At 52.2% G+C, this 24,234-nt stretch overlaps 1 protein-coding gene across 1 annotated transcript; it reads right to left on the minus strand.

The window, feature by feature from the left end:
* Nucleotides 1–1,531: 1,531 nt before the first annotated feature.
* Nucleotides 1,532–10,299, minus strand: Chrna2 (cholinergic receptor nicotinic alpha 2 subunit). The gene is made up of 6 exons (XM_046442972.1): nt 10,227–10,299; nt 9,114–9,265; nt 8,709–8,753; nt 6,329–6,438; nt 2,975–3,995; nt 1,532–1,949 (listed from the first exon to the last, which is right to left on the minus strand). Exons 1-6 carry the CDS (start codon nt 10,297–10,299, stop codon nt 1,824–1,826), a joined length of 1,527 nt encoding a protein of 508 aa, XP_046298928.1. The 3' UTR covers nt 1,532–1,823.
* Between the last annotated feature and the right edge of the window lie 13,935 nt (nt 10,300–24,234).

The raw sequence follows: 24,234 nt of genomic DNA on the forward strand, positions 1-24,234 counted from the left end.
ACTGTGGTGTTGGTTTGATGTGCCCTTTGGGGGAGGAGGCTGGCCGTGAACCATAGCCCGGCAAGAGATGGATGGTGTTCTTCTTGGGTGCAGATCAAGGGCTGATTGATGCTGGGCCGTGGCCAAGGAAAGCGCCTGGCAGTGGGACAGGTGTGCTCCAGCCCTTTTGCCCCAACTGGACGATAGGGTGCCTGACTCAGGGGCCACTTTCCAGGAGGGACCCAGGGCAGTTTCGTCCATGTGGCATCCCTCTTCCAGCTGCACCCAGACCACTTGGGCTCTGGGGGGGGTCACACAGCTGAAGGAGCAGCAGACTTGGCTTTATTTAACCACTTTACTCACATGCGAGATGGATGGACAGGAGACATGAACAACACAGGGAACGTCCCTGCAGCAGGAGATCACCTCTGGGAGCCTCAGGTAGACAGAGAGACCGGGGGAGGGGCTACATTCACAGGAGTAGGGAGGTGTGAGGCCAGAGGGCCACTGAGTGGGGGTCTCAGAGAGAACTGAGGAGCAGGGCCTGGGCCAGGGTCACAGGTAGGCAGGTCTTTCCAGATGTGTGATGGAGTGTTGTGTGCTGAGGAGGAGGAGGTTCAGAAGGACAGGACCCCAAGACAGAAGGAAGTCAGCAGTTTGCCCTTCTCTGCTTCCTGCCTGGGGCTCCACACTGTCTGCACAGCCTGGTGTACACCTCTGGTGGCTGCTGAGGTCCTGCCCTCAGGGGCTGGACAGAGCTCAGGAGAGGCTCCACCCACCGGGCTCGGCATTCCTCAGAGCAAGAACAAGCTGCACGGAATGGCCCACAGCAGGTCAGACGTGGTGAGGCTCTGGGGAGGACAGGAAAGGCAGGCTGGAGGGACACCCGAGGGCACTGGCATCCCCCAGCAGGCGTGGAGCCCAAAACGTTCAGTGTTTCCCCTCCACCACGCACAACATAGAGTGCCGGTGCCCCTCGCCCTGTGCTGGGCTAGGTCCTAGGGAGAGGAGAAACTGAAGGGTCCCTGGCTGGGAGGAGTTCAGAACTGAAGGAGCTTGAAGCAGAGATCCCCAACTCCAGAGAGGTGTGCTGACCGCAGACTACAGGGACCAGGGCACTGCGGAAGAACAGCCAGGATGGCCTTCCTGGTTTGTTCACTGCAGGTTCATGGGCACACAGGGCACACAGCGCCCACAGCGGCGGCTCTCAGTTCTGGCTGCTTCTTTGCAAGGAAGAGGGAGGCACGATGCCCCAGGGGGTGCTGAAGGTGCTTTGGGTGGATGGGAAGGCCCTGCTCCACTGCCCCCCCACACCTGCTCCCCGCTCCTTCTGTAAAGTCCCTTGCTACACCACAGACCTCCAAGCCCTGCAAACTCACACTGAACACTTCCTCAGCCTGGTTTAAAGAGCCCAACCTGCGCTTCCAGCCTCCCCGACCCTGGCCTGGGGGTTCCCCTGGTTACTTCGGGCTCATTCCTAAATCTAGACCATTGCTCATAGCCCTTCCACCCCTGAGGCAGCCTCCCCTTCCCCCACGTGCCCCTCCCTCAAGGCCATCTTGTTTCTCCTTGTGCTAGTCCCACCCCTCTGCAGGGCAGAGTCCTCCTTCTTTTCTAGCTCCTCTGCTTCCTAAACCGGGCTTTCTGTCCAGCAGATTCCCAGTACTAGGTTCATAGCGTCACAGTGAGTGCTCCAGGAAGACTTTCAGGGCTGGTGCTCTCTCCCCAGAAGCACCGCAGGCAGATGGCGCTGGCCCCCGAGGGCACTCTGGAGGCAGCTGCAGTTAAAGGTGGTCCTTGCTGGCTGGCAGGACGGCCTTGGAGCCGACACAAGGGACATGACATCAGATCATTCCAGCCAGGAATGGAGGCAGAAAGAGCCCCAGGGTTCCCAGGAAGCAGACGATGATGAAGAGCCAGAGGAAGATCCTGTCGATGACCAGGGCAACACACTTCCAGTCTTCTCTCACCTGCGGGAGAAATGGGCTCACAGTGACAGAGGCAGTCCTCCCATGCTCAACCCCTGTAGAGACAACCACAGGGCAGCAGCAGCTGCCCCCTGAGACCTGAGGGGAAGCGAAGACTGGCACAGGTGCAGAGATGGGGTGGAGGGAGAAACAGAGCTGGCCCAAGCCCCATACCATCCTCTCCTGTGTCCCACCCGTCTCACCCTCCACACTACTGGGGCTCACAGGTTCTGGGCAAAGGGATTAGAGGGACACAGAGAGGTGCTTGGAACCATCTAAGGAGATGGACTCCCAGTGGCTGCAGCGATTTCAGTGCAGAGAGGGTGGGGTAGGTGTGACTCGGGGCAGGTTAGGGGGTGGGTGGGCTTTGTGCAGCTTGGACTCCCAGCCCAGGCCAGGGATGGATGCCTAGCTGCTCCCAAATTAATGATTAATTTTCTCATTCACTCAACAAGGCTACCCTGTGATCCTCTCCAGCCTTTCACCCTTCCCTAAGTTGATAAGAGAATTCTGATGCTGAGCGCTAGATAAGGCAGGGGCTGCAGAGAGGCCCAGCCTGGTACAACCAAGAATCTGCAGAGTTTGTGGTTGACTCATGAGCTTCATAAAGGGCCTGATGAGAAAAGAGGAGAGGGGACCATCTAGCACAAAAGAGGAAGGCCACTGCCACAGGCGCTAACCCACCAGGCTCTCCTAATGCCCCCTCCACCTCCGTATCCCTGCCAACTCCTGCAGGTAGTGGCATAAGCGTGGCATGGCAGAGTCCACATCTGAGCACGCCCTCTCTGCTCGCTGTCTCCCAGTGAGGCTGAGCAGGGACATTCTTGACCTACAGCCAACAAGTGTACTAAGAGCCACCAGCTAAATGTTCTCTCACAATTGATTCCAGACTCTTTGGAGCCATGAATGAGGGAGGCCAGCCCTCAGGGAGGGGACCAGGTTGGTCTAGCTACCATCTTGAGGTGGGAGGGTTCCCTGCTAAGCTAATAAGGTCACCCAGGGGAGGCCCTCACCCAGACCTCACCCACCGAAGAGTCGGCATCCTCTGACCGCAGGTGGTCAGCAATATAGTGTACACCTTCCAGGGCTTTCTGTATGCGAGGCGACAGCAAGATCTCACGCTCTCCAGAGGGAGCCTCGGCCCTGAGCCCTGAGGCCTGTGGGTGCAGGCGTCCCCGGCCACAGATGATACCCATGGAGGGGGCTAGGCGGCCTGCACACACCCATCTGCCTTTCTCCTCCTCCTCCTCTGCCTCCTCTCTCTCCTCTGCATCCATGTTGGTCTCCAACCAGTAACAAGACGGGCTGAGTTTCAGGCCTGGGGAGTCGTGTGGCTCCAAGGGTGGCAGAGGCCGGTTCATCAGCAGCCACTGGGACACACGTCCCAGCAGGGCCACCCGCACCCAGTGGGGCATGCTGTGGGTGCTGGGGGAGCGATGGTGCACGTTGAGCACGAAGACGGTGATGACGATGGAGAGGGTGACGAAGATCATGGTGAAGAGCAGGTACTCGCCGATGAGCGGGATGACCAGCGAGGTGGACGGGATGATCTCGGTGATGAGCAGCAGAAAGACGGTCAGCGAGAGCAGCACGGAGATGCACAGCGTGATCTTCTCGCCGCAGTCAGAGGGCAGGTAGAAGACCAGCACGGTGAGGCAGGAGATGAGCAGGCAGGGGATGATGAGGTTGATGGTGTAGAAGAGTGGCAGCCGGCGGATGACGAAGGCATAGGTGACGTCGGGGTAGATCTCGGCGCAGCAGTCATACTTTTTGCTATTGTAGGTGCCCGTGGCGTTGATGATGGCCCACTCACCACTCTCCCAGTAGTCCTTCAGGTCCACCGTCTGCTCCATCGGCTCCAGGTCGATCTTGGCCTTGTCATAGGTCCAGGAGCCAAACTTCATCTTGCAATTCTGCTGATCGAAGGGGAAGAAGGTGACGTCGATGCTGCAGGAGCTCTTGTAAATGGCTGGGGGCACCCAGTGCACAGTGCCCGTGGAGAAGAGGTGCGCTTTGGTCATGTGGGTCACTGCAAACTCTCCGTCTGCACTGCAGAGAGAAGACCAGCTGGGGGCTCTGCACACCTACCTGACCCACCCAGACTGCTGCAGAGAGCAACCCCAACAAGGCAGTTCTCAGCTGGCCAAGTGTCCCGTCTTTTGCAAGGGTATAAAACTTCCCCAGAAGATGGACATAGCTGAGTTTTCTTTTCATATAACATTGTTTTAATTGCAAAAGTACCAAGAATTTTTAAAATACCCACTATCAACATTGTGATATTATACATATCATGTCTATTCTACTGTCACACGGACAATGATTCTGATGGTTTTGCATATTTGAGGTCACGGGGTATATGCAGTTCCCTTGCCTGTTTTTATTCCTTTAATATTTTAGAGTGATGATCTTGAACTGTACTTTCCTAGCACACAGTGAGCAAGCAGCCTCTTAGGTAGAAGATCATGACTTTTCCACCTGGATCTTTTGTTCTTTGCTCAAGAGACCTAAGATTTTGGCTAGTGAGGAAACTTCTTGGAGTCCATGCATCTAACCTCAACCACTAGGGCCCCCTGGGAGGCAGCTTGGCACCAACAGGAGGCTGGCTGGAGTGCTCAGGGAGGACTCGGCCAAGGGAGGGGAGGGAGCACCACAGCAGAGGGCCCTGCAGGAACAAGAAAAATCTTAAGAGTGGGGCCAAGGAAAATCTTAACAGTGCTCACTGGGGCCACCAGGTGGGCATCATGGGGACTGTGGTCGATGAGGTGGGGGGACTTTGTGGGAATGAGTATCCAAAGACCCACAAGGACTATGGGGACACTGGTACAATGGTGACCAGTCAGATGGGACTTCTTCGACTCCCCCTTCGCTTCCTACCGTCTGTCCTAAAGTCCAGGGAATCAGAATACAAGGGAGTTTCCCATGGAGTAGTTCCAGGGTAGAGAGACAGACTGGCTGGAAACAGGAACTTTGAAAGAGAGTAATAAATACAGCAGGCAAAAAGTCAAAAAGAAAAAGAAACAAAGAAAAAGAAATTAAAGGCATTTTGGTCATTTCACATAGTTGCCGCTAGATGGCAATGTGCACCCATTTGGGGGAAGGAACAGTTCTGTTGATTGGCCAGAGTGCAGTGCCTGGGTGGAGCAGATGTTTCTTTATGTGTCTACGGAAGTTTGACTGGACTTTTCTTGTGAAAATCGAGTCTTAGTGGTCACGGCTTTATTGACGATCCTGCAATGTGAAGTTGTATCTGACCCTAGGACTTTGCTCATATCTCTGCCAAATGCACAGGAAGCAGAAATTAGAATGCTCCTGGGTGCCAGCTCCTGGGTACAGAGCAAGAGGGTGGGGGCGTGAGTCAGCAAACACAGGTACCTGGGTGTCAGACCTGCCAGGTCACCCAGTGGCATGTGTGTGTTTAGGTGAGAGGGCGCTGGGCCTGCCTAGAACCAGACAGTGTAAGGAACTGGTATAAGGAACCACTGACCTCTCTGGAGGACCAGAAATGTACCCTCTCTCTATGTTTTATTGTTTAAAAATATCATTTCCAAGGTAGGGTCCCAGGGATTGGGAAGTGCTGGGTAAGCTGGTTTCTTTGCTGCAGGACTTAAAACAGCATTTAAAACGCTATTGTGCTCTGCTGGCTTCCAAAGCCCTTGGCAGGGGGTGACAGACATACAGTGTGATCCAAAACCGTGACCACAGAACCTTGTCATTGCTATTCATATCTCAAGGAAGCAGCAACCTGTTTTAGAAAATGGTTTTAGACAATCATAACACCTTCTTTTAAATGTGAACTTTTTAACTTCTCAATGAAGAATTGCCTGATACCAAACATACTAATAAAAATATAGATTTCTATTTCTCCTATGAAAACGTATATTAATTCATTGATTTTTGCCCACTGGGATTCTCTGTGGACTTCCCCCCGCCCTCCAGCTTCTGTTAGCTTCTAGTTGTTAGGGTGAGATTTATCCTTTGGGTCTTGAATCCAAGGCAAGTATAAGATAACATGATTAAAGAAAAAACATACCCAGTGAGTTTGTTCTTCAAAGGTGCTACTACAGGATGCCAACTTACCTGGTCAGACAGTATTGCCATCCTTTAAAATTTCAACTCCTAGGCATTTTTAGAGAGCCTGAACCACATTTTCCAAAGGATACTCAGAGTTGGCAAATCTGTCCCACTGTCACTGTGCTACAAATGAATACATCTTCAGTGCCCAGTAAACGTTGGTGTGTAGGAGGGAGAGAACAGGATGAAAGGAATAAAAGAATACAGAGGAGGAGGTTCTCTGCTAAGCACTGAGACGGAAACGACGAAGCCCTCCAAGTCCCCTTTACCGCCCCTCCTAAGGGCCTGCCCAGGGCTCCATGTCTTCCTACTTGTTGTAAAGGACAATGTCAGGGATCCAGATCATCTCTGAAGGGACCCGGAGGGAGGTGATGTTGCCAAAATCAGCTGGGTTCCAGCGCAGCTTGTAGTCGCTCCACTCCTGTGCAGGGGAGGGGTCCCATCACTGCCATGCCAGGGAGAGGCCTCTGTCAACCTAGGCTGAGCCAGGGATTCAGGAGCCCCCAGAGCCCCGCCCAGCCCCACAGAACAGAGAGGCTGTGATGCCAGGAAAGGGCTCTGACAGAGGAACCAGGCACACCCTCCCAGATAAACACCTTCCTCGCTTTGCCCCCACTTCAGTAGCTAACTCCCAGGCAGGTGGTGTCCCCAGCCATGCCCTGGTCCTCTCTTGCCTCCCTGGCTGACTCCAGTGAGGCACTGCAGGATCTGAGCTGACGTCGTGTTTCAGCACATCACAGTTTCAGAGGTGGTTAGATTCTCCACCCAGGAAGAGGCTGCAGAGACAGCGGGCCAGGGCCTGCCGAGCAGGTGGAAGTGAGGACCACAGAGGGGAAAAGCCACCTGCCAGAGGCAAGCGGCTGAGGCTCGGAGCTGTTTGTGACCTCCAGACTATGTTCCAGAGACCTCCCTACCCAGGGACCGGCCCAGGAGGGAGCAAGAGATCTCTGGACTTCACTCCTGCTCCCCCCAAATCACGTCCAAGCGAACTTGTGTTTCTCTCCCTGGATCAGGTCTTATTCTCTCTCCATTCCATCCGTCATGTCTTCAGTTTCAACCAACATTTGGGGGAACCCACGTCAAGTTGGGGCATATTACTGTCCCCAGGCACGTGGTAGTAGGTTGAATCACATTCATTTTACAGATGAGGAAAATGAGGCTCAGAGAATAACACGCTCAGCATCTCAGGCTGGTCAGAGGTGGTGACGGATTGATGGCCCAGGTCCCACGGCAGTGTATGTCCTCACCTCCCGCCCAGCCCCTGGCTCAGGTGACCAGACCGTGGGGACAGCTGCGGTGACCTAGGTTCTAGGCCTGCCCCCACCACACCCAGTACCTTCCCTGCTCTGGTCCCCAGTTGGCACATCTGTAAAGATGAGCCTCCTGACGCTCCAGCAGCTCTGGGATGAGCAGTATCCACTCAGAGCCTCTGGACCAAGGTCTAATTTAAACTGAGTAGCTGAAGCACCACACCCCAACAACATCCGGGGACCCCCTGGTGGACAGGAATTACAGAAAGGGCACTGGAGGGCCAGGCACCCATTCAAAGGACTCAAACAGAGATGCCAATCAACATTCTGGTGGGTGTGGCTCTGCATGTTTACCTCTGCCCAGGGACAGTCGGTGCTGGCGGGGCAAGCCGTGGGCAGGGCACCAGCTCCTCTTTCTCACATTCTATTGCCACCTCCATGTCAGAGGCCTTCAGAGCAGCAGAACAGAGTAGGAGGAGTAAGAAGGGAGGGAACGCACTGGGGTTCTCATGAGACCTGTGCTCTAATGAGTCTGCCCTAGGAGTGGCCCATCCAGGAGGGCCACCTGCTCTTTGGCTGTCCTTCCACTAAGAGGTGGGGTCTATGGCCCCTCCCTGAATCCAGCTGGACTCCTGTACTGCCCTGACCTACAGAATATGGCAAGATGGATGCTGGGCCCGTTCAGGCCACCCGAGACCAGCAGGTTCCACTTCTGTCTGGGGACCCTCCTTCTGGGAGCCCTGAGCCACAGGTGGGAATCTGACTTCCCTCCTGGAGACACCGCAGGGAAAGACCCCGAGAGGTCCTGGGCAGGGCCAGGAGGCCAGCCAGGCCCACCCTTTCAGAACTTTCCAAACACCCCTGCTGTGAGTAAAGTTGTCCTTAACCCTTCAGAACAGGACAGCCAGCAGCCAGATGCTCCCAAGCAGTCACCATGCAAAGCAGAGGAAACCACTCAAACTCCTGACCATGAAACTGAGATAGGAAGCACCCAAGTGGCTCTAGATGGCGAGCTTCGGGTTTGTCAGGCAACACACACAGGGACACTCGGCGTTCTTTGGTAGAAGGAGCTAAGCCAGGCACTTGGGTGCCCCCTTTACCGGCCCAGCCGCACCCTGCTTCTCATTTTCCTCAGCTGTAAAATGGGCAGAATGAGACCTCCGTGGGGTTTTGGTGACAATGCAGCCTGTCCCCAAGCAGCAAGGACTATGAAATGTCCATTTCTAAGAAAGGCATCTCTGGCTCTCTGGTGACATGTCCAGGGAGTGGACTCAGAGTCTGACCACACAAGCACAGTCCTCTGGAGAGGCCACCTGCAACCAGATGACCCAAGTGGCAGGTGTCACCCACCGTGAATGCAGCAGCTTGCCCCTGTCAGGGGAAGGTGCAGGGAGGCGGGGCCCGGCGATGACTGTCCCCTCCCTACGGGGAGAATCCTCACCTGCCTCAGCCAGACGTTGGTGGTCATCATTTGGTTCTTCTCGTCCTGGCCGGTAAGAGAGAGAGGGCAACAGAATCCAGCGCACAGGGTGAGCGAGAGGGGCTGCCGGGACCCCCACCCACAGGAAGAGCCTCTGTGCGGCACCCAAGCCCAGCGTCCCTCCCAACACTCCCCTGGACTCAGATTCTTCAGGGTCACACAAGAAAGCCCTCTGCAGCCCCCTGCTGCCGCAGAAGGGGATCTGGGTGAGAGGGGAAGGGGCTGGGGCAGCCTAGGAGGAACAGGCTGAGGTCCCCGCTGTAATGGAGGAGGGCGGGGGGATGGGGGCTGCAGGGGGGACCCTGGGGAAGAGCCTGGGGTCTGGAGGCGGGTTCTGAGGGGCCTGGATTGGGGAGACAGGCCCACCACATCAATGAGCTGGGCAATGGACAGTCCAAAGCGCACGATCACCACGTCTGAGGTGTTGGGCACTGGCCGTGCCCAGCGGTTATAGCCCCTGAAGAGGTGTTTGAAGAGGCGGTCCTCGGCCTGGGTGTGGGGGCCTCGCTGCGCCAACGCTGTGGGATGGGAGAGAAGAGGAGGGGTCTCCAGAAGCCAAGGAGGCAGCGGGCACGCGGCTTCCCATCAAAGCAGAGGCCGCCATCTGTGTGAGCGTCAGCTTGCTCAGCTGTCAGGTGGGGTGTGAATCCAGATCCCACCTCGAACCCTGTGGAGGACTCGCTATGATAATGTCCATCAGAGCTGTGCACAGCCCCGAGGCCACGGTGCACTCGCTCGTGCTGGTGGTCAAATGGACGTCAGTACCTGTGTGATATCAGATAACAAAGCCAGGGAGCTGCGGCAGGGAGGCGGGAGATCCAGCCCAGGTCCCAGGTAAGCTGCAGGGAGGGGACTTGCCCCATGACAACAAGCCTGGTGGTGAGCAGCGTTCGTTCCCACCCAGTCGTCAGAGGAACCAGCAGTGCCAGCCGTAGCCCTCACCACTGAAGTCACCTCCCTGAGTTGCTCCCTTGCCGCCTCTCATCAACTAGGCCAACCACTGTCCATGGGTCTCTCGGGGGATTTTCAGTACTCTGCCAACGGCTTCGGCACACCAAGGCCCTGCCACTGAGCGAGTGGACAGCTACTGCTCCAAACCCAGAACCACAGCAGCTCCAACTGGGACAGAAAGCCCGGCAAGGACAATAACCACCATGTGTGTGTCCTGGGTGCCTGCTGTGACCCAGGTGCTAGGCGCAGGCTTTCCTTCTGTCCCCACAATAGCTCCGGGAGGTCCACAGCACTATTTGTGTTTTGCAGATGAGCAACGCTGAAGCTGGGAACATTCAAGGTGACACAGCTGCTAATATCAGCGCTGTGACAGCCCCTCCACCTTCCCCCTGTGGAACCAGGCACCAGCCTATGACCTCTAACATCCTTGCGGCCTTGAGGACTGCAATGAGCCCACCTGCAGGAGATCCCCCCACCTGGCACGTGAGCACACAGCAGTGAAGTCCCAGAGATAAGGCAGCCGCTCACCTGCTGGGAGCAGAAGGGGCCACCACAGGCCAAACTTCATCCAGGGCGGCAGTGCAGAATGGGAGGGGCCCATGGTCTCAGAGGAGGGTCTGGCTTCCCCTGCACATCCAAAAGAGGGCCCGTCCAGCTTGCTGTGGTCTAACCTGGCAGGGCGTCACCGAGCTGGCATGGCAGGGGGCCACTGGATTCTGCAAGGCTCCTTCTGCTGAACCTGACCAAAGCCAGAGAAGGACTCCTGAGTCATGCCTCTCGACACTCCACGGAGGGGTGCAAGACCTGCCAGGAGCAGGGGGCTCCTGCACTCCCCCCAGCTTGACTGAGGAATCCCCGTCTCCCTCTTTCCAGAGTCAGCCGGCTGCTCTCCCTAGACAAGGCTGACCTACCAGGGGGCACCAACATTCCCACCACTCTGCTTCAGCACCTCATCTGTAAAATGGGGAGAATCGCACAAGCTGGTCAGCAGAAGGACGCAGGCACCAGTCACAGTAGCCTAAAGGTGGAAATGGCCCAACGTCCACCAGCTTATAAACAGATGAAAAAAGCCGTTGGATGGATGCGATGGAATGTGATTCAGCCACAACAAGGAATGAGGGGCTAACACAGGCCACCACGCGGAGGAAGCTGGGAAACAGCCCAGACCCTAAGAGGCCAGTCACAGAAGCCCCTGTAGGATGAGGACAGGAAACTCCACAGTGACAGAAGGACAACCAGGAAGTGGATCTGGGGAGGGAGGTGGCGAGGGCTTGCTTAAACACCACTGGGGGGTTCCTTTTGGGGTAACCAAAAAGTTCTGGAAATACACGGTGGTGATGGCTGCACAATTCTGGGAGCATTTCTAAAGGGGGACTTCTATGCTATGTGAAGTATACCTTGAAAACGTTGGATTAAAAAGATTAATCCACCTTCTGGATTAATAACGGGCAGCCACTCTCGGGCCGTGAGGACGGTGGTGTGTGCAGAACACAGCAATGAGATGGAGGCAGCATCAAGAATGGGTGAACTGCTCGACTTGTCGTGGCAGCGAGAGTTGGGGAATGCAGTATTTTAAGTCTATATATTATTTTATGTCCTATGTGGTTTAAAACGTGTCACTAAGGTAACATGTTAAATATTACCTTTAAAAGTTGACCCATCCAAATTACTATTTTTTTTTAAAGAGCTGTTTTTATTGGGAGAGAAGATGCCCTCTGCTTGGGTACACTCTGCATACACGGTGCAGACATAGCACTGGCTTTCAACACAAGCTGTGGGAGCAGGGCTCCTTTGGGGATGGTGAGAATGTTCTAGAACTAGATAGTGGTGATGGGTGTAATGGTAAGTTTTATGTTAACTGTATTTTAAACAAAATTTCTAAAAACAAACAAACAAACAAGAACAAGGATAAGAGAGCGCTTTAAAAATGTAAGCCACCTCGCGCATGAGGGAATTAGAATAACCGTTACTGGAGGCACGAAGCCACACTCTCCTTCTCAGCCCTCCTTGTCCCAGCATCTCAGCAGAGAGTCCAGACATCACCCATGATCTCCTGCTTCTCCCAAGCCTGTCACACTGCTCCCTTCTGCCCTCTTGGCAGGAAAGGAGAACTGGCCTGGAGCTTGCAAATGTGGCTCTGGGTCCTGGCCAAGTCGCTAGGCTCTGCTGGGCTTTTGGCTTATCCTTCTCCTGCCCTGCCTACCTTCAGGACAGGGGCAGGGAACACGTAGGATGGCTGTGCTCCTGGAAGCTCCCGGCCCTGCGGTGGCTGGGCTGGGCACGCTGCTACTGGGCTTGTCAGAGCACCAGGGCCCAGGGGCATCACACAGAGACAGTTCGTGCCAACCGGGGAAGAGAGGGCGTGGGAAGGGTTTGAGGAGAGCGTCAGTGTCCTGCAATTTCTGAGACTTATTTATTGCAACAGGCTCTTCCGGGGTGTGTTTTGGGGCAAAAGGCCTCCCCACGTCATTCTCCCCAGGAGGTTTCAACCCAGAGACTCACTGGAAAATGAGATTCACGTTTGTCCCCTGTCCCCTTACCACCAGCCACCCTTACTCACCTGGTGCCACACTACCCCACTGCTGCCCTGGGGTTTCCTGCTTCATTCTACCTCTCTTAGAGGTGACTGGTTCCTGCCTGTCCCCCAAACGGTTCCCAGAGGTGGCTGCTCAGGAGAGCTCTCCCAGAGGGGTCCCCACATGGGAGGGACAGGGGTTCTGGGAAGCTGCCTCCCACAACAGCCCCAGGCTCAGACCCCTCAGGAGCTGCTCTGTCCACACACCAGGTGCGGTGGCTCCCACGGAGGCGCAGCTTCATGTACACACCAACTAATGGTCCCCTGAGTGCCACATAAGGTTTGTGCAGCACCCACCCACCTGACCCTGGTGAGCAGAGCCGCTTGGTCCCAGGTCTCTAGCCCTCACAGGGGACTGTCCCCCTTCCTCCAAGAAGACCCTCTGCAAAGAAAGCAGAGTAGCCGGGCTCTTTCTAGGGAAAGCTCTGGTTGCTGTACTGCCCTTTCCTCTTGTAACCGTTTCCTCCAGGTACGTATAGATCACCTGCAATCTCAGGGATGAGAAGCCATTTTACTTGTCTTTGACCCTTTTCCCCACTTCCCAAATTTCCAACCATAAGATGCATCAGTTACTTCATATAATAGCCCGTTTGTTTGTTTGTTTGTTTTTATAGGCAGCGATGCCTGCGATGTTTGGATATGTTCTCCCCCAATCTCATGGGGAAAGGGGGCTCACAAAAAATCACGTAAACTCCATCCAAACAGAGTGCAGTAACCCAGGTCAAGTGTGGGGCAAGGGAAACCACCCAAGCTCAGATGAATAGATACCCAAAACGTGGACTGTGCACACCGTGGAACACTACTCAGCCTTTCAGGAAGGAAAATTCTGGTACCTGCTACAACATGGATGAAATAAGCCAGACGCAAAAGGTCAGATACTGTACAATCCCACTTACACGAGGCACCTGGAGTCATCAGATGCACTGAGACAGGAGGTAGAATGGGGGTCGCCTGGGGCTGGGCAGCGGGGAGATTAGGAGCTGCAGTGTGGAAAGATGACGAGGTTCTGGAGATGGATGGCGGCAATGGTGGCGGAGCAGCCTGGATGGACTCACGGCCACTGAACCGCCCAGCGGTTAAAGTGGTAAATAAAAATCAAAGTCGGCTGTGCTCACCTGGGATTGCCTTAGCTGAGGCTTCGAGGCCTATGGCCCGACAACTGGGGCAAAGGTCTGCCTGCGGAGGCTTCTGGAGAAGAGCGGAAATCCCCGCTGTGAGCTGGCTCCTTCAGGGTGAAGGCTGGGTCTCTCCCCAAGCCTCCAGCCCAGGCCCGGCTCCCAGGACACCTTTTGCCCTGCGAGTTCTAGGTACGCAGAGCCTCCTGGGAAAGTACCAGGGAGGAAGAGGCCCCCGGGAGAGTGGATGGGGGAAGCCAAGGCTGGCCAGGGAGTTTAGGACAAGACTACAGAAGACATTTACTCTCACAATCCGATTGTTTGCTTTTTATTGATTTATCTCTCCGTGACCTTCATCCCTTACCAGGACCAAGCATGTGCTGGGTAACAGGAGAGAGAACTGAGCTACTTGGCCTCAGAGGGACACAGTGGAGAAGAACAGGAAGAAGACGACTCTGGGGTCTCATCTACTCATCCTCACCTGCTGCGGAGCTTGATCATGTTCATTTAACCCCAGTGGTTTCAGAGGCATCCAGGGAGGCCCCAGGTGCCCCCAGGCTTCCCTTCCAGGCTTTAAACAATTCCTCATGTTGCGAAGTCCCTCCCTGAGTCTGATTCTGGGTAAGCGCCTGAGAAGCTTGAGTAGAGCTGAGCTGAGCCACCAGCGGCTTACCTTCTTTACCACCCTGGGGAAGCAGGTGGCACATCCCCTCTGTTCTCTTCAGAACACCTGACAACACAGACCAACCTTTCTTTTCCTTTCTCCTCTTTCATCCTCTCTACCTTGGAGGACCTCAAGTGTCCCAGGCCCTCCAAATTCACCTGGGGATGTCAGTGGCTTACATATCACCTCACCCCCACTCTCACCCCCCACTGGAAGTTTGGTTTTTTGTTTTGTTTTTCATTTTACTGGTTAAAACAAAGAGGAATTATAAAATGCAATTGCTTGCAACTATCATCGCACAAGCATGAAGACTCACTTCTTTCTTTCCTTTTGAAATTAGAACAGGGCTAGGTAAGTGCAGAGAAAGAAGAGGCTGGGGTCCCTTTGGTGCTGACCCCTGAAGGGTTTCCTGAGAACAGCTTGTTTATGCCATTGGCAGGTTCACAAGGCATTTCTGCAGCTTTGGGCTCACCCCACCCCCCAGGGGTGTGTGCAGAAGAGACATTACTACCTCTTACAAGTAAAATAAAAAGCCACACTCAGAGAAGTTGGCTGATTTGTCCAAGTCCACATAGTTTAAAAGTGATAAAGCTGGGATTCAAACTCAGGTCTTTAGCTTCCGAATTATAATGTGGTGAAACGCTCCCCAAGAAGGGCAGTTGTGTGAGCATCTCAGCCAGAACTTGCCTGTTTTCTCTAACTCCTGGCACCGTGACTGCTATTGCTAAGCCACTATCAAAACTGAGGTCCGTTGGAGAGGGTGAGAAAGGACAGGTGCCCATCCCAAAGCTGGGCTCGCCTGGATCCAGGGTGCTCCATGTGCAGATTACTAACTCCTTCCGACCAATATCATGGCTGAAAATTCCACGGTTATAATCTGTTTCACCTTTTAACTAAATGCATTAAATAAAAGAAAGATTTTTTTCTCTTATTAATGAGACTAGGAATCCAGGCATACTGAAATTGCATCATTTAGAGATGCGAGGAGAGATACTCGACTCTCTGCAAGAATGTGCAAATGAGATACCACTGACTCTAGAGGATATATTCCTGCAACATGCCTCAGATATGCATCCTTTATAATTAGCCCACAATGATAATTTCATTAATTTGTCACCAGAAACCAAAGTGGAAATGGTTCCAGGTAATTGGCAGTAATTAGAGTCAATTTCCACAAAGGTATTTAAAGAGAAAGAGCTCTGGACTCTGACCCCCTCCATGGCTGGAATGGCAGTTTTTTTGTGGGGGGGGGGAATCACAGTGCGGGTTACATTCCTACCTGTAAGGTCTGGGTAAATGGGATGCACAGAGAAGCCTTTGCATAAAAGATGGTGTGGGCCAAGTGCTCAGACACCAATGTCCCCATCGGGCTGATGTTCATGGTGTCCCTGTTTCTCCCTCACACCCCCACACTCCATGCAGCCTCTCTCACTCCCTGGATCCTGGTTCCATTAAGTCAGCGTAACTTGAATCCTATTCCCCGTCCATCTTCATCCTACACCTGGTTTTCAACTTCTCACCCACTGAGCCATGTTCTGCACTTTTCACAAGCACCCCTTCCTCCCAAAAGTCCGCTTGGGTCCCCCCAGCCTCTCTCTGCCATCCAGAAGCCCCACACCTCACCCCAAGCAAGGGAGTCCCAGCTCTTCCCTAACTGGCAATACCATACCCCAGAGGAAACCCCTTGACTGGAAGAAATGACACTGTTTCGCCTTCCAAACAGAGCGCTTCAGGGATAGCATACCTCCAGCTTTGATATCTGCTCTGCATCACAGAGGTTTAACCTCTCAAGGTCAGTTACACTCTTAAAGGTCATCTGCACTTCCAGCCTCCCATGCGGGAATCCTCCCCACCTCCAGCCTCCAGAAATCCCAGCGTGAAGGAGTTGCTACCTCCCAACTCAGTAAATACCACTGGTGGCTATTAAGCTTCATGCAAGATTTATAGAATATTTACTGCATGAATAAATACATGAGCAAAAGAGTGAATGGTAGAAATAAAGACACAGAAGCAGATACCTTAAAGCTGGTGCTCATGGAACTCAAATATCCACAGCAGCTCAGAGGCATTATTGCTCACACAGGGCTTTGAACAGCCCCAACAGGACAACCAGGAGGCTAAAAATTTTCCCAGGAGCAGGCAATTTCTGCCACTCGGACATGACCCCCTCATAAACATCCAGGAGCTGCTAGTATTCCTGTGAACCCACAGCCCAGTCTCCCCCTCTGCACAACACCCTTTGCTTACCTGAGGTCACAGAGGAAGACAGGCCGTTCGAGGGATGCAGAGAACCGGTCTAGCCTGGAGATTCAGAGTAGCTGACAAAGTCCCCCAGAAGCAGAGCGGCAGGGGCAGAGTGGAGTCCGGTCACTTCATTTCATGGTCAGATGTGGAAGCTTGGGGGTTAGGAGACACCTTGTTGAACTGGGGGAGACTTGCTGGAGGGTCGGCGTGGCTTCCCAGGGATGGCTGGAAACTTCTGCAGAGTGGCCAGTCTTCCTGGGCTACCAGCTCTGGGAGCCAGAGAGCTTCATGCAGGTGCTACTGCAGAGGGCATCCTGGAGAGCCAGCCCCAGGGCACAGCAGGTGACAACTCAAACTGGACTCTGGCAGAGTAGCAATCCTCCCTGTGCAGACTCTCTCTCTCTCTCTCTCTCTCTCTCTCTCTCTCTCTCTCTCTCTCTCTGTCTCTCTCACACACACACACACACACACACACACTCACACCCTCTCTGGAGGGGAGGGGGAGGAGCCTGTGACTGTTCAGCCTGTGTCCAGTGGGGACAGAGCAGCTCTGCAGGGTCTATGATGCCTCGCTCCCTGCTGAGGGACCCTCCGCCCCAGAGCCACCATCTGCGCTTCCTGAGCTCACCCCAGGTGAGCCTGCTCAGGTCTTCGGTCTGTCTGTCATAGAGCAATAGAGTTTTCAGTAAAATAGGAGGGAGGACAGAGCCACGGAGCCACCCCGTCTGCATGTCTCCCCTTCCCTCCTGTCCTGGGTGGCCCCTCCCCCACAACCAGCCACCTGGGGACCACCAGCTCTCTCGTGCCATGCTGCTGCCTGGCCTGGCTGCTTGCCTATCCCCACCTCAGCCTCCCTACAAGTGACCTTGCCTTCTGTTGTCTGGAGAAGCGAGGTCATTGTCTCCCAAATCCATAAACTGACCTCTGTCTCTTTTTGTGTAGTATCATACGGTGCCTGTGACCTTGACCCCTAGCCCCAGGCATCCTCATACTGTGCCTGTCCCTCCTGGCAGGCCATTCCCTCCTCTTGGAACCTGAATAAGCTTATTCCCTGCCCTAAAAGCTCTGTGTTCTTCTCCCCATGCTCCTGGCTATCTCAGTTCCTGACTTCGTTAAAAGCAGAGGCCCTGGATGGGGATTACTGAGGTTGGGTTTCTGGTTCTGCTCCTAAATAACCGTGGGATCTTGGGCAGGTTCAACTTTCTGTGCCTCAGTTTCCTTATAGGTCAAAGGAGGATGGGAACAATGGTTTCCACCTCATAGGCTTGTTCTGAGTTAGCGAAAACCCTGCAAAGTGCTTACGAGAGTGGAACTGTACACAGCACGTACACACATATGAACACACAGTCGTTTACTTTTGTGTATGACTGCTAGTATCGTCTTTGAGAAAATCACAAGATATAAAATACAAAATATCCATTCAACACTCATAGTCTCACTATCCATAATTAATAATCGTTACCACTTCACCATATTTACACTCAGTAGATGTGGACCTTCTTCATTTGGAGAGAGGAAAACTGAAGGAAGGAGGGAAGGATGGAGAGTGGGAGGGAAGAGTGTCACACATTGCCTCAATCAGGATTCTTGGTTGTGAGCAACAAAATCCTATTAATTAAGCTAAGCAGAAAGTGACTTTTTTAAAGGGCGGTGGTAGCTCACAGTGGCACTTGGAAAGCTGGGGGACCCGCCTGGAGAACAGGTGAGAACAAGGGAAGCATAGCTCCACCGCAGCCCAGGGCGGGCCCTGGCCAGGATGGCCACCCCGCTGCTGCAGAGCTGGACACAGAATTGCACAACAGCCCTGGTACTGCCGTCACTGCTGAACCTGGAGACCCGCCATTCCTGCTGTGGCTGCCACAATTGATTATCCTCTGCTCCTGATCCCTCATGTCACTAGCTCCCTATGCAAAGGTCAGGACAGACGCATCTGATTAACCACGTGCCCACGAAGAACTAGAGTCAAGGGAGGCTGAGGAAGCAGGAAACTGGGGTCTGGGGTTTCTAGGTGGAAGGCATGCCCTGTCATCTCCCAGGGCGGGTGAGTGGACAGTCCCAAAATATTTTTTAAAAGCATTAATGCTGGGAAGCCCTCAAATCTAGTGCTTTGGCTACTGACATGAACGCACACTCAGCCTTCCATAACCATACTTTGAAAAAAATAGGCATACACCCAATCGTTGTAAAAGTTGTACCCAGAATTTGTTTTAATCAAGTATGGTGAGACATGCGGGCATGGAAATCATTGCCATGGAGGAAGGAGTTGATACTCACAGGTCCCTAGAAATGGAGGCACAGCACATTGAGCAGAATCACACAGGGAAGCCCCAGTGTCAGCCAGGAGACAGGAGGGACAAAGGAAAAAGCATGGCTAAGGGTCTCTACTGGCACCCTTGACTGCTGAACCCCTGAAAGCTGGATCTCAGGGGAGATGTGACTTGGTTCATTAGTTTAGCCCCGTGGGAAACGGATGCCAAGCACCTAAAGACAGAATCTAAGAAAACACAGGATACCAACATCATTCAACTATTCCTCACACATAAGTGCTGGTCCGAACCCCAACAGGAGGCAGCCCTGGTTTCACCAATTCTTCCAGACTCTCTGGAGATGCCCAATCTTGCTCTAGTCCCAGCACAACATCATCTTGAAATTTTGTTTTCTATGAAGTCAGTTATAAAGTTCATCAAAGACAGGCTGCAGATAAAGTAATGGAGTAGGCAGAAAGTGATCAAGTAAGGAAAAAGTATGGGGAGGTACAGTCCACATGTAGTAATAGGTCAGAGCTAGTATTTAGAGCTTTCCTTCCCACCCATTCTCCAGAACAAGCATCTAATCAAGAAAAGCCAAATTGCAAACCATTGCATCACAGCAGGGGTAATGAAATCCAAGGGATTAATATCATCAACTTGCCAGTCAGTGAGTAACTGGAAATCTGAGCTCAGGCTTTGTCACTGCTGCCCAGAAGATGGACGTTAGACAGTAGTCACAGTAGGGGCCACATCAGGAATAGAATCTGTAATTGGAGTCAATTAGTGAGTTTTCAGTGACCCACTGACATTGCACACGACCCGTCCATCTCGGGTAGAGTTTGGGGGTAATCAAAATGACCTCTCCTGCACCGTGGCAGTCTTTGATGGTGGTTCTGCCTGTGATTTCCCCAAAACATGGGAGTGATTTTATTCACTGTTTGGTGTCATCACGGTTGATGACGATGAGAAGCTTCCTGGATGAGCCAGCTCTCTGAGACTGTAACAAAACAGCTTACAGGAGGAAAGGTGTACTTCCCCTCACACTGCAGAGGTTTCAGTCTGCATCAGTTGGCGGTGGGCATAGTTGCTCTGGGGCCTTGGTGAGGCGGCAGCCAACATGGTGGAATCTTGTGGTAAAGGAAGCTGCTCACCTCATGGTAGCCTGGGGAAAAGAGAGAGCGGAGAGCCCGACTCACAAAACCCCTTTCCATGGCACACCCTCGATGACTTAGCTCCCTTCCACGAGGATCCACCTCCTGAGGTTTCACCACCTTCAAGCACCACAGGCTGGTGACTGAGCCTTACCCATGGGTGTTTAGGGGACACTTATCCACAGCATTTCCTTAGCTGAAATCTTGCCAACCAAGTTCCAGGTCACTTCTCCTCTGCCCCTATCTTTCTAGCTGATGACCTTCCTTCACCAAGGCACATCTCAGGAAGGAGGCGTCTCATGAGTCCTCTCGTATTAGGAGTAAGGCAGGCAGGTGATACAGAAGAAAATCCATTCCAGTGTTACCATCCCAAGAATCCACTGCATTGTACTGATTTCTGGAATTGAGTGAACTGTGAGCTGTTCAAGGTTGTAGACGAACCCCAAATCACTAGAAAACATACCCCCATCAATTAGTCAAGCCCTACTTCAACTTCCTATCCTTGGTTTGGAACCTCAAGGACCCACTTCTACATACCCTCCCCAGGCTGTGGACTAGGTGAAGAGTCTTGCAGATCCACAGCACATTTTGTATCTCCTGCCAGGTTTTTCCCTGTAACTGCCTGCTGAGGCCTATGGGGATGTGGCTATAGTTCAGGCCTAGGGACAGGGAGGTCCAGTGGGTTGGGACATGAAGAAATGTGGCTTGCCTGGTCACAGTAGATCCTTCTGGCAAGTTGTCACAGGATTTTCAGGAAGTCAAAAAGAAGTTCATCAATCAGAGAAAGAAACAACTGTCATTGATTGACAAGGAAGGCTCCTGGCATTGATCACAGACAATGCCAGTTCTTATAGCCTCATTTCTCCCTAGACAATGCTGAGTGTTAAACTGAAGTGATAATCGGGCAAATCACAGGACCAAAATTTGAGCATGGATCTTAGCGCCCTGGGCAGTGATCAGTTTTTTACCCCTTTTCTCCGAATACAACTTCAATCTATTTCTTTAAGCATTTCTCCTCCAAAGTGTGCAAAATGTTAAACTTTCTTAGTTGAGAGCAGCAGAGGGACATTGCAGGAGAATGAGACAGAGTTTCCTTGCAATTTCTGGCACAGACATGGGGAGGGCGCAGTTGCAGCCTCCATCTGGCGGACTATCAGTTTACAAATAGAATGATCCTGTACCAGAGGTACTGGATGGGGTGGGAGGTGGGGAATTGTCCTCCGTGCCTATGAGAGTAGCAAATCTCATGCCTCAGTGGAAGACAGAGCCTTAGAGAAGAGCAGCTCTTAAAGGTGGCTGGTCATTGTGGGAGGAGGAAAGTTGACAAGGAAATAGGCAAAGGTGCAAGTAGGTGGGTGTTGGTGGAAGTTTCTAGAACATTCCATTTTTCTCCATGAAACAGTGAGCAACACTCACTGGCTCAGAGTAAGGATGGGGGAGAGAGTACTGGAGATTTGAGGACAGAAAGGAACCTAGTCTTCTGGGAGGTTAGGAGAGAGGCCACGTTGGAGAAGGAGAAGCAGAACTGGTGGGCTGGGGGTGGCAGAGTCGGTGCCACAACACTGATGTGGTGGGTCTTCAGGGAGGGCCTGGGAGCAGCAACGAGGCCATCTGCACAGCCCCTGTCCAGTGGTAAGGGGGAGGAGGGAAGAAAACAGCAGAACCCTGAGATGACACCTGGGAGGGCCAGACGCCAGGGAGAATGAGGAAGGAAGAGAAGAGGTTGAGGTGAAGATGACGAGCCTGAGGTTCCAGAAGGCATGGTGAGTTCCAGAAGGTTCCAGAAAGCACAGTAGAAATGTTCTGGGATCTGGTGAGTAGCCATAAGTGCCTACTCTGGCTGATGACAGGCTATCAGCAAGGGCTTCTGGAAGGTTGGAGAACCACATCTGAAAAACAGGCAGAAGTAAGGCCACCACCAAAATCATAATGCAGGACCAAGCCTGTGAGGACACCCTGCAGCAGCTGACTGCTGAGGGCCAGGGGCTATGCCATGCCTGCCAGTGGCTGCAGTCCCTGAAACTGCTGTCCAAGACTCTTCTCCTGCTGTCTAAGACTCTTCAAGTCTGGGCTGGTGCATCTGATTTGGTGCACCTAGTTCACAGGCTGTGGGCCAAGATTTGAGGAAGGCAAAAACAAGCACGTGACATTTTTGAATTCTAATGTCAGAGGGCTCTTTCTTCTTCCAAGATTCACGTGTATGAATCTAGGGTGGGTCTGTCTTATGGGGCTTTTACAACACAGAACTTTATTCCAGTCACATAAGCAGATGGGATTATTAAGGACACCAATAACTCACAGAACCTTAGGGGGATGCAACACAGGTTTGGAAACTCTATAACCAAGAACGACACAATGAAAACAGAGCATGCCATGGTGTCATTTTAACAAAGCCTTCCCTCTGACACCTGCTGGACACCGAGTCCACTCAGGACCAGACTGAAGCTCCATCTCAGCCTCCCTAGAAAAGCTAGGTGCTAGTTCCAGCCCCACAGCTGCACCTCTGCTTGCCCCTTCCCATGCCCAAATCTCAGGCCAGCACACCCAACTGGCAGAGCCCATGTCACATGACCAGCATCAGGGGAGCCCAGGAAATGCTGTGCTTGAGGCAGACTCGAAATGTTTGAACCACCAAAGGAAATCCCCAACAAAACTTAAGGGGCTCAAGGAAACATGTTGAGTTCCATATAAGTTCTTGGAGAGTTTAGTGATTGACACCAGGTGTCATTTATGATTTTCACAACTAGCCCTGTTTTATGATTTCATACTGTCACCTAAAACACATTTCATAAAATTCGATTACCAGAAATCATAGTTAGGATTTGCATTTCAAAAAGATATCCAGCTCCCATACCCCATCTGAGTGAGCCCTTATCTCCAGAATCTTGGGCAGCAGAACTCAAAAGGGCAGAGCACAGTGAAGCACAAGGAGACCTTTAATCTGTGCCTAAGCCATTCACTCCTGCAACTCACAAGGCACCAGACTAGAGCAGCTAGTTAACTGCTCCTGAATAAACAAAAGGTCCATGTGAGAGCACCACAGCTTTCTCTCAACCAAAGACAATTCTCCTTTGAAAGTAGAGTTTCTTATTTTTTCTTCTCAAAAGGGGGATTTATGAAGTCCAGTTCTGTAGACTTGTTTTTCATCTTCACTTTGCCACTTTTACAGACAAATTCAGATATTCACAAATAATACTTTACCTACTCAGAGTTCAGATATAGGCAACAGGAATCACTGCAGCTATTCCAAACAGAAAGAGAAAGAAAGAGTTGAATAGGGTAGAAAGTCCCACAAAGTCTTTGAAAGAAATGTAGAAGTAAGCTCCAAGCTGGGCCTTTAAGAGAACACCTCCCAACCAGAAGCTACTACCTTGGCCCCACTGGAAAAGAATTAAAGAACACAAGGCCAGAGGAGGGTGTCAGGAAGAATTCCAAGTTTCACCCACAGAGCAATTGAGTCGGCAGGGTGCCACTTAGCAAGGTGTGAGCTCTCCTGGGAGGAGCAAGTGAGGGAGGAGGGAAAGGATCAAGAGTTCTGCTGTAGTCACGGTGCACCGCAGATGCCTATTAGACATTCGGGAGGTGTTAAATACGAAGTTGGATGTGCAAATCTGGAGCCCAGAGGAAAGTCTTAAGTTTGAGATTTGAATTTAAGAGGTTGCATACTCTATGGGTCAGGCTGCAATTTGCTTTCTCTTTTTAGAACACTCAGATTGACCTTTGAGATGACCAACTTCTAGAGAAGTTACTGTATTCCCTTCTTTACCTCTCTTTCAGACTTTAAGCCCAGGTTAATAATCCACCTCTTACCTCCCAAACTCCACTGATAGTACTCCGAAACATATCACTCAGCATCATCCACATCCAAAATCAAAGTCTCTTTTTTTCAGTTCTCGTTGCAATAATTGACATTGTTCATAACTTTGCCCTTAGATGTGAATCTCAGAAAAGCCCAATAACTGTCCCAGGTAGGATTCTAGAAGAGGTTATGAAGCAGGAGAAGGAAACATTCACACAGCTAAGTACCAACCAACCCAAAGTAAGCCCATTTCTCTTGTTAATCTGATTGGTGGTTGCCAGACCCCAACGCTGCTTTAGAACTCTTGATTTCAGTAAGGCCTCTGACGGTCTCTCACAACAGTCTTGTGACTACATGGTGGAAGGTGTCTTTGATTAATTCAGATGACACATTTGAAAGTGAGGTCTCTATCATGTGTGTGTCCTCAGTCCCTGGAAGTGAGGAGCGAACACCAAGCCCGTTTTTATTTGCAGAGCTGCATTACACAGGAGAGCTCCAACAACCCCGACACAAGGGTGGACGCCCTACCGATGAAGTTTTAGTGTTTCTTGAAACATAAAAGAGCCAACAGTGTGGAAATTGGCTTGCCCATTTCTTAGGGAGGATTATTTCAAGCAGAATGTGCAAACGGAAAATAGACCAAATTGCTGTCTTCTATACCTCAAGAGACTGGAGCTGAAGTAGTCCTGGCTGACATGACTAGAGCAATACCTTTTATTCTAGAAACACATGAGAAGAG

Source organism: Marmota monax, unplaced genomic scaffold (genome assembly GCF_021218885.2).
Source record: "Marmota monax isolate L192 unplaced genomic scaffold, Marmota_monax_Labrador192_F-V1.1 WCK01_AAM20220418_F8-fsc00344, whole genome shotgun sequence".
In the NCBI taxonomy this organism is placed as follows: domain Eukaryota; kingdom Metazoa; phylum Chordata; class Mammalia; order Rodentia; family Sciuridae; genus Marmota; species Marmota monax.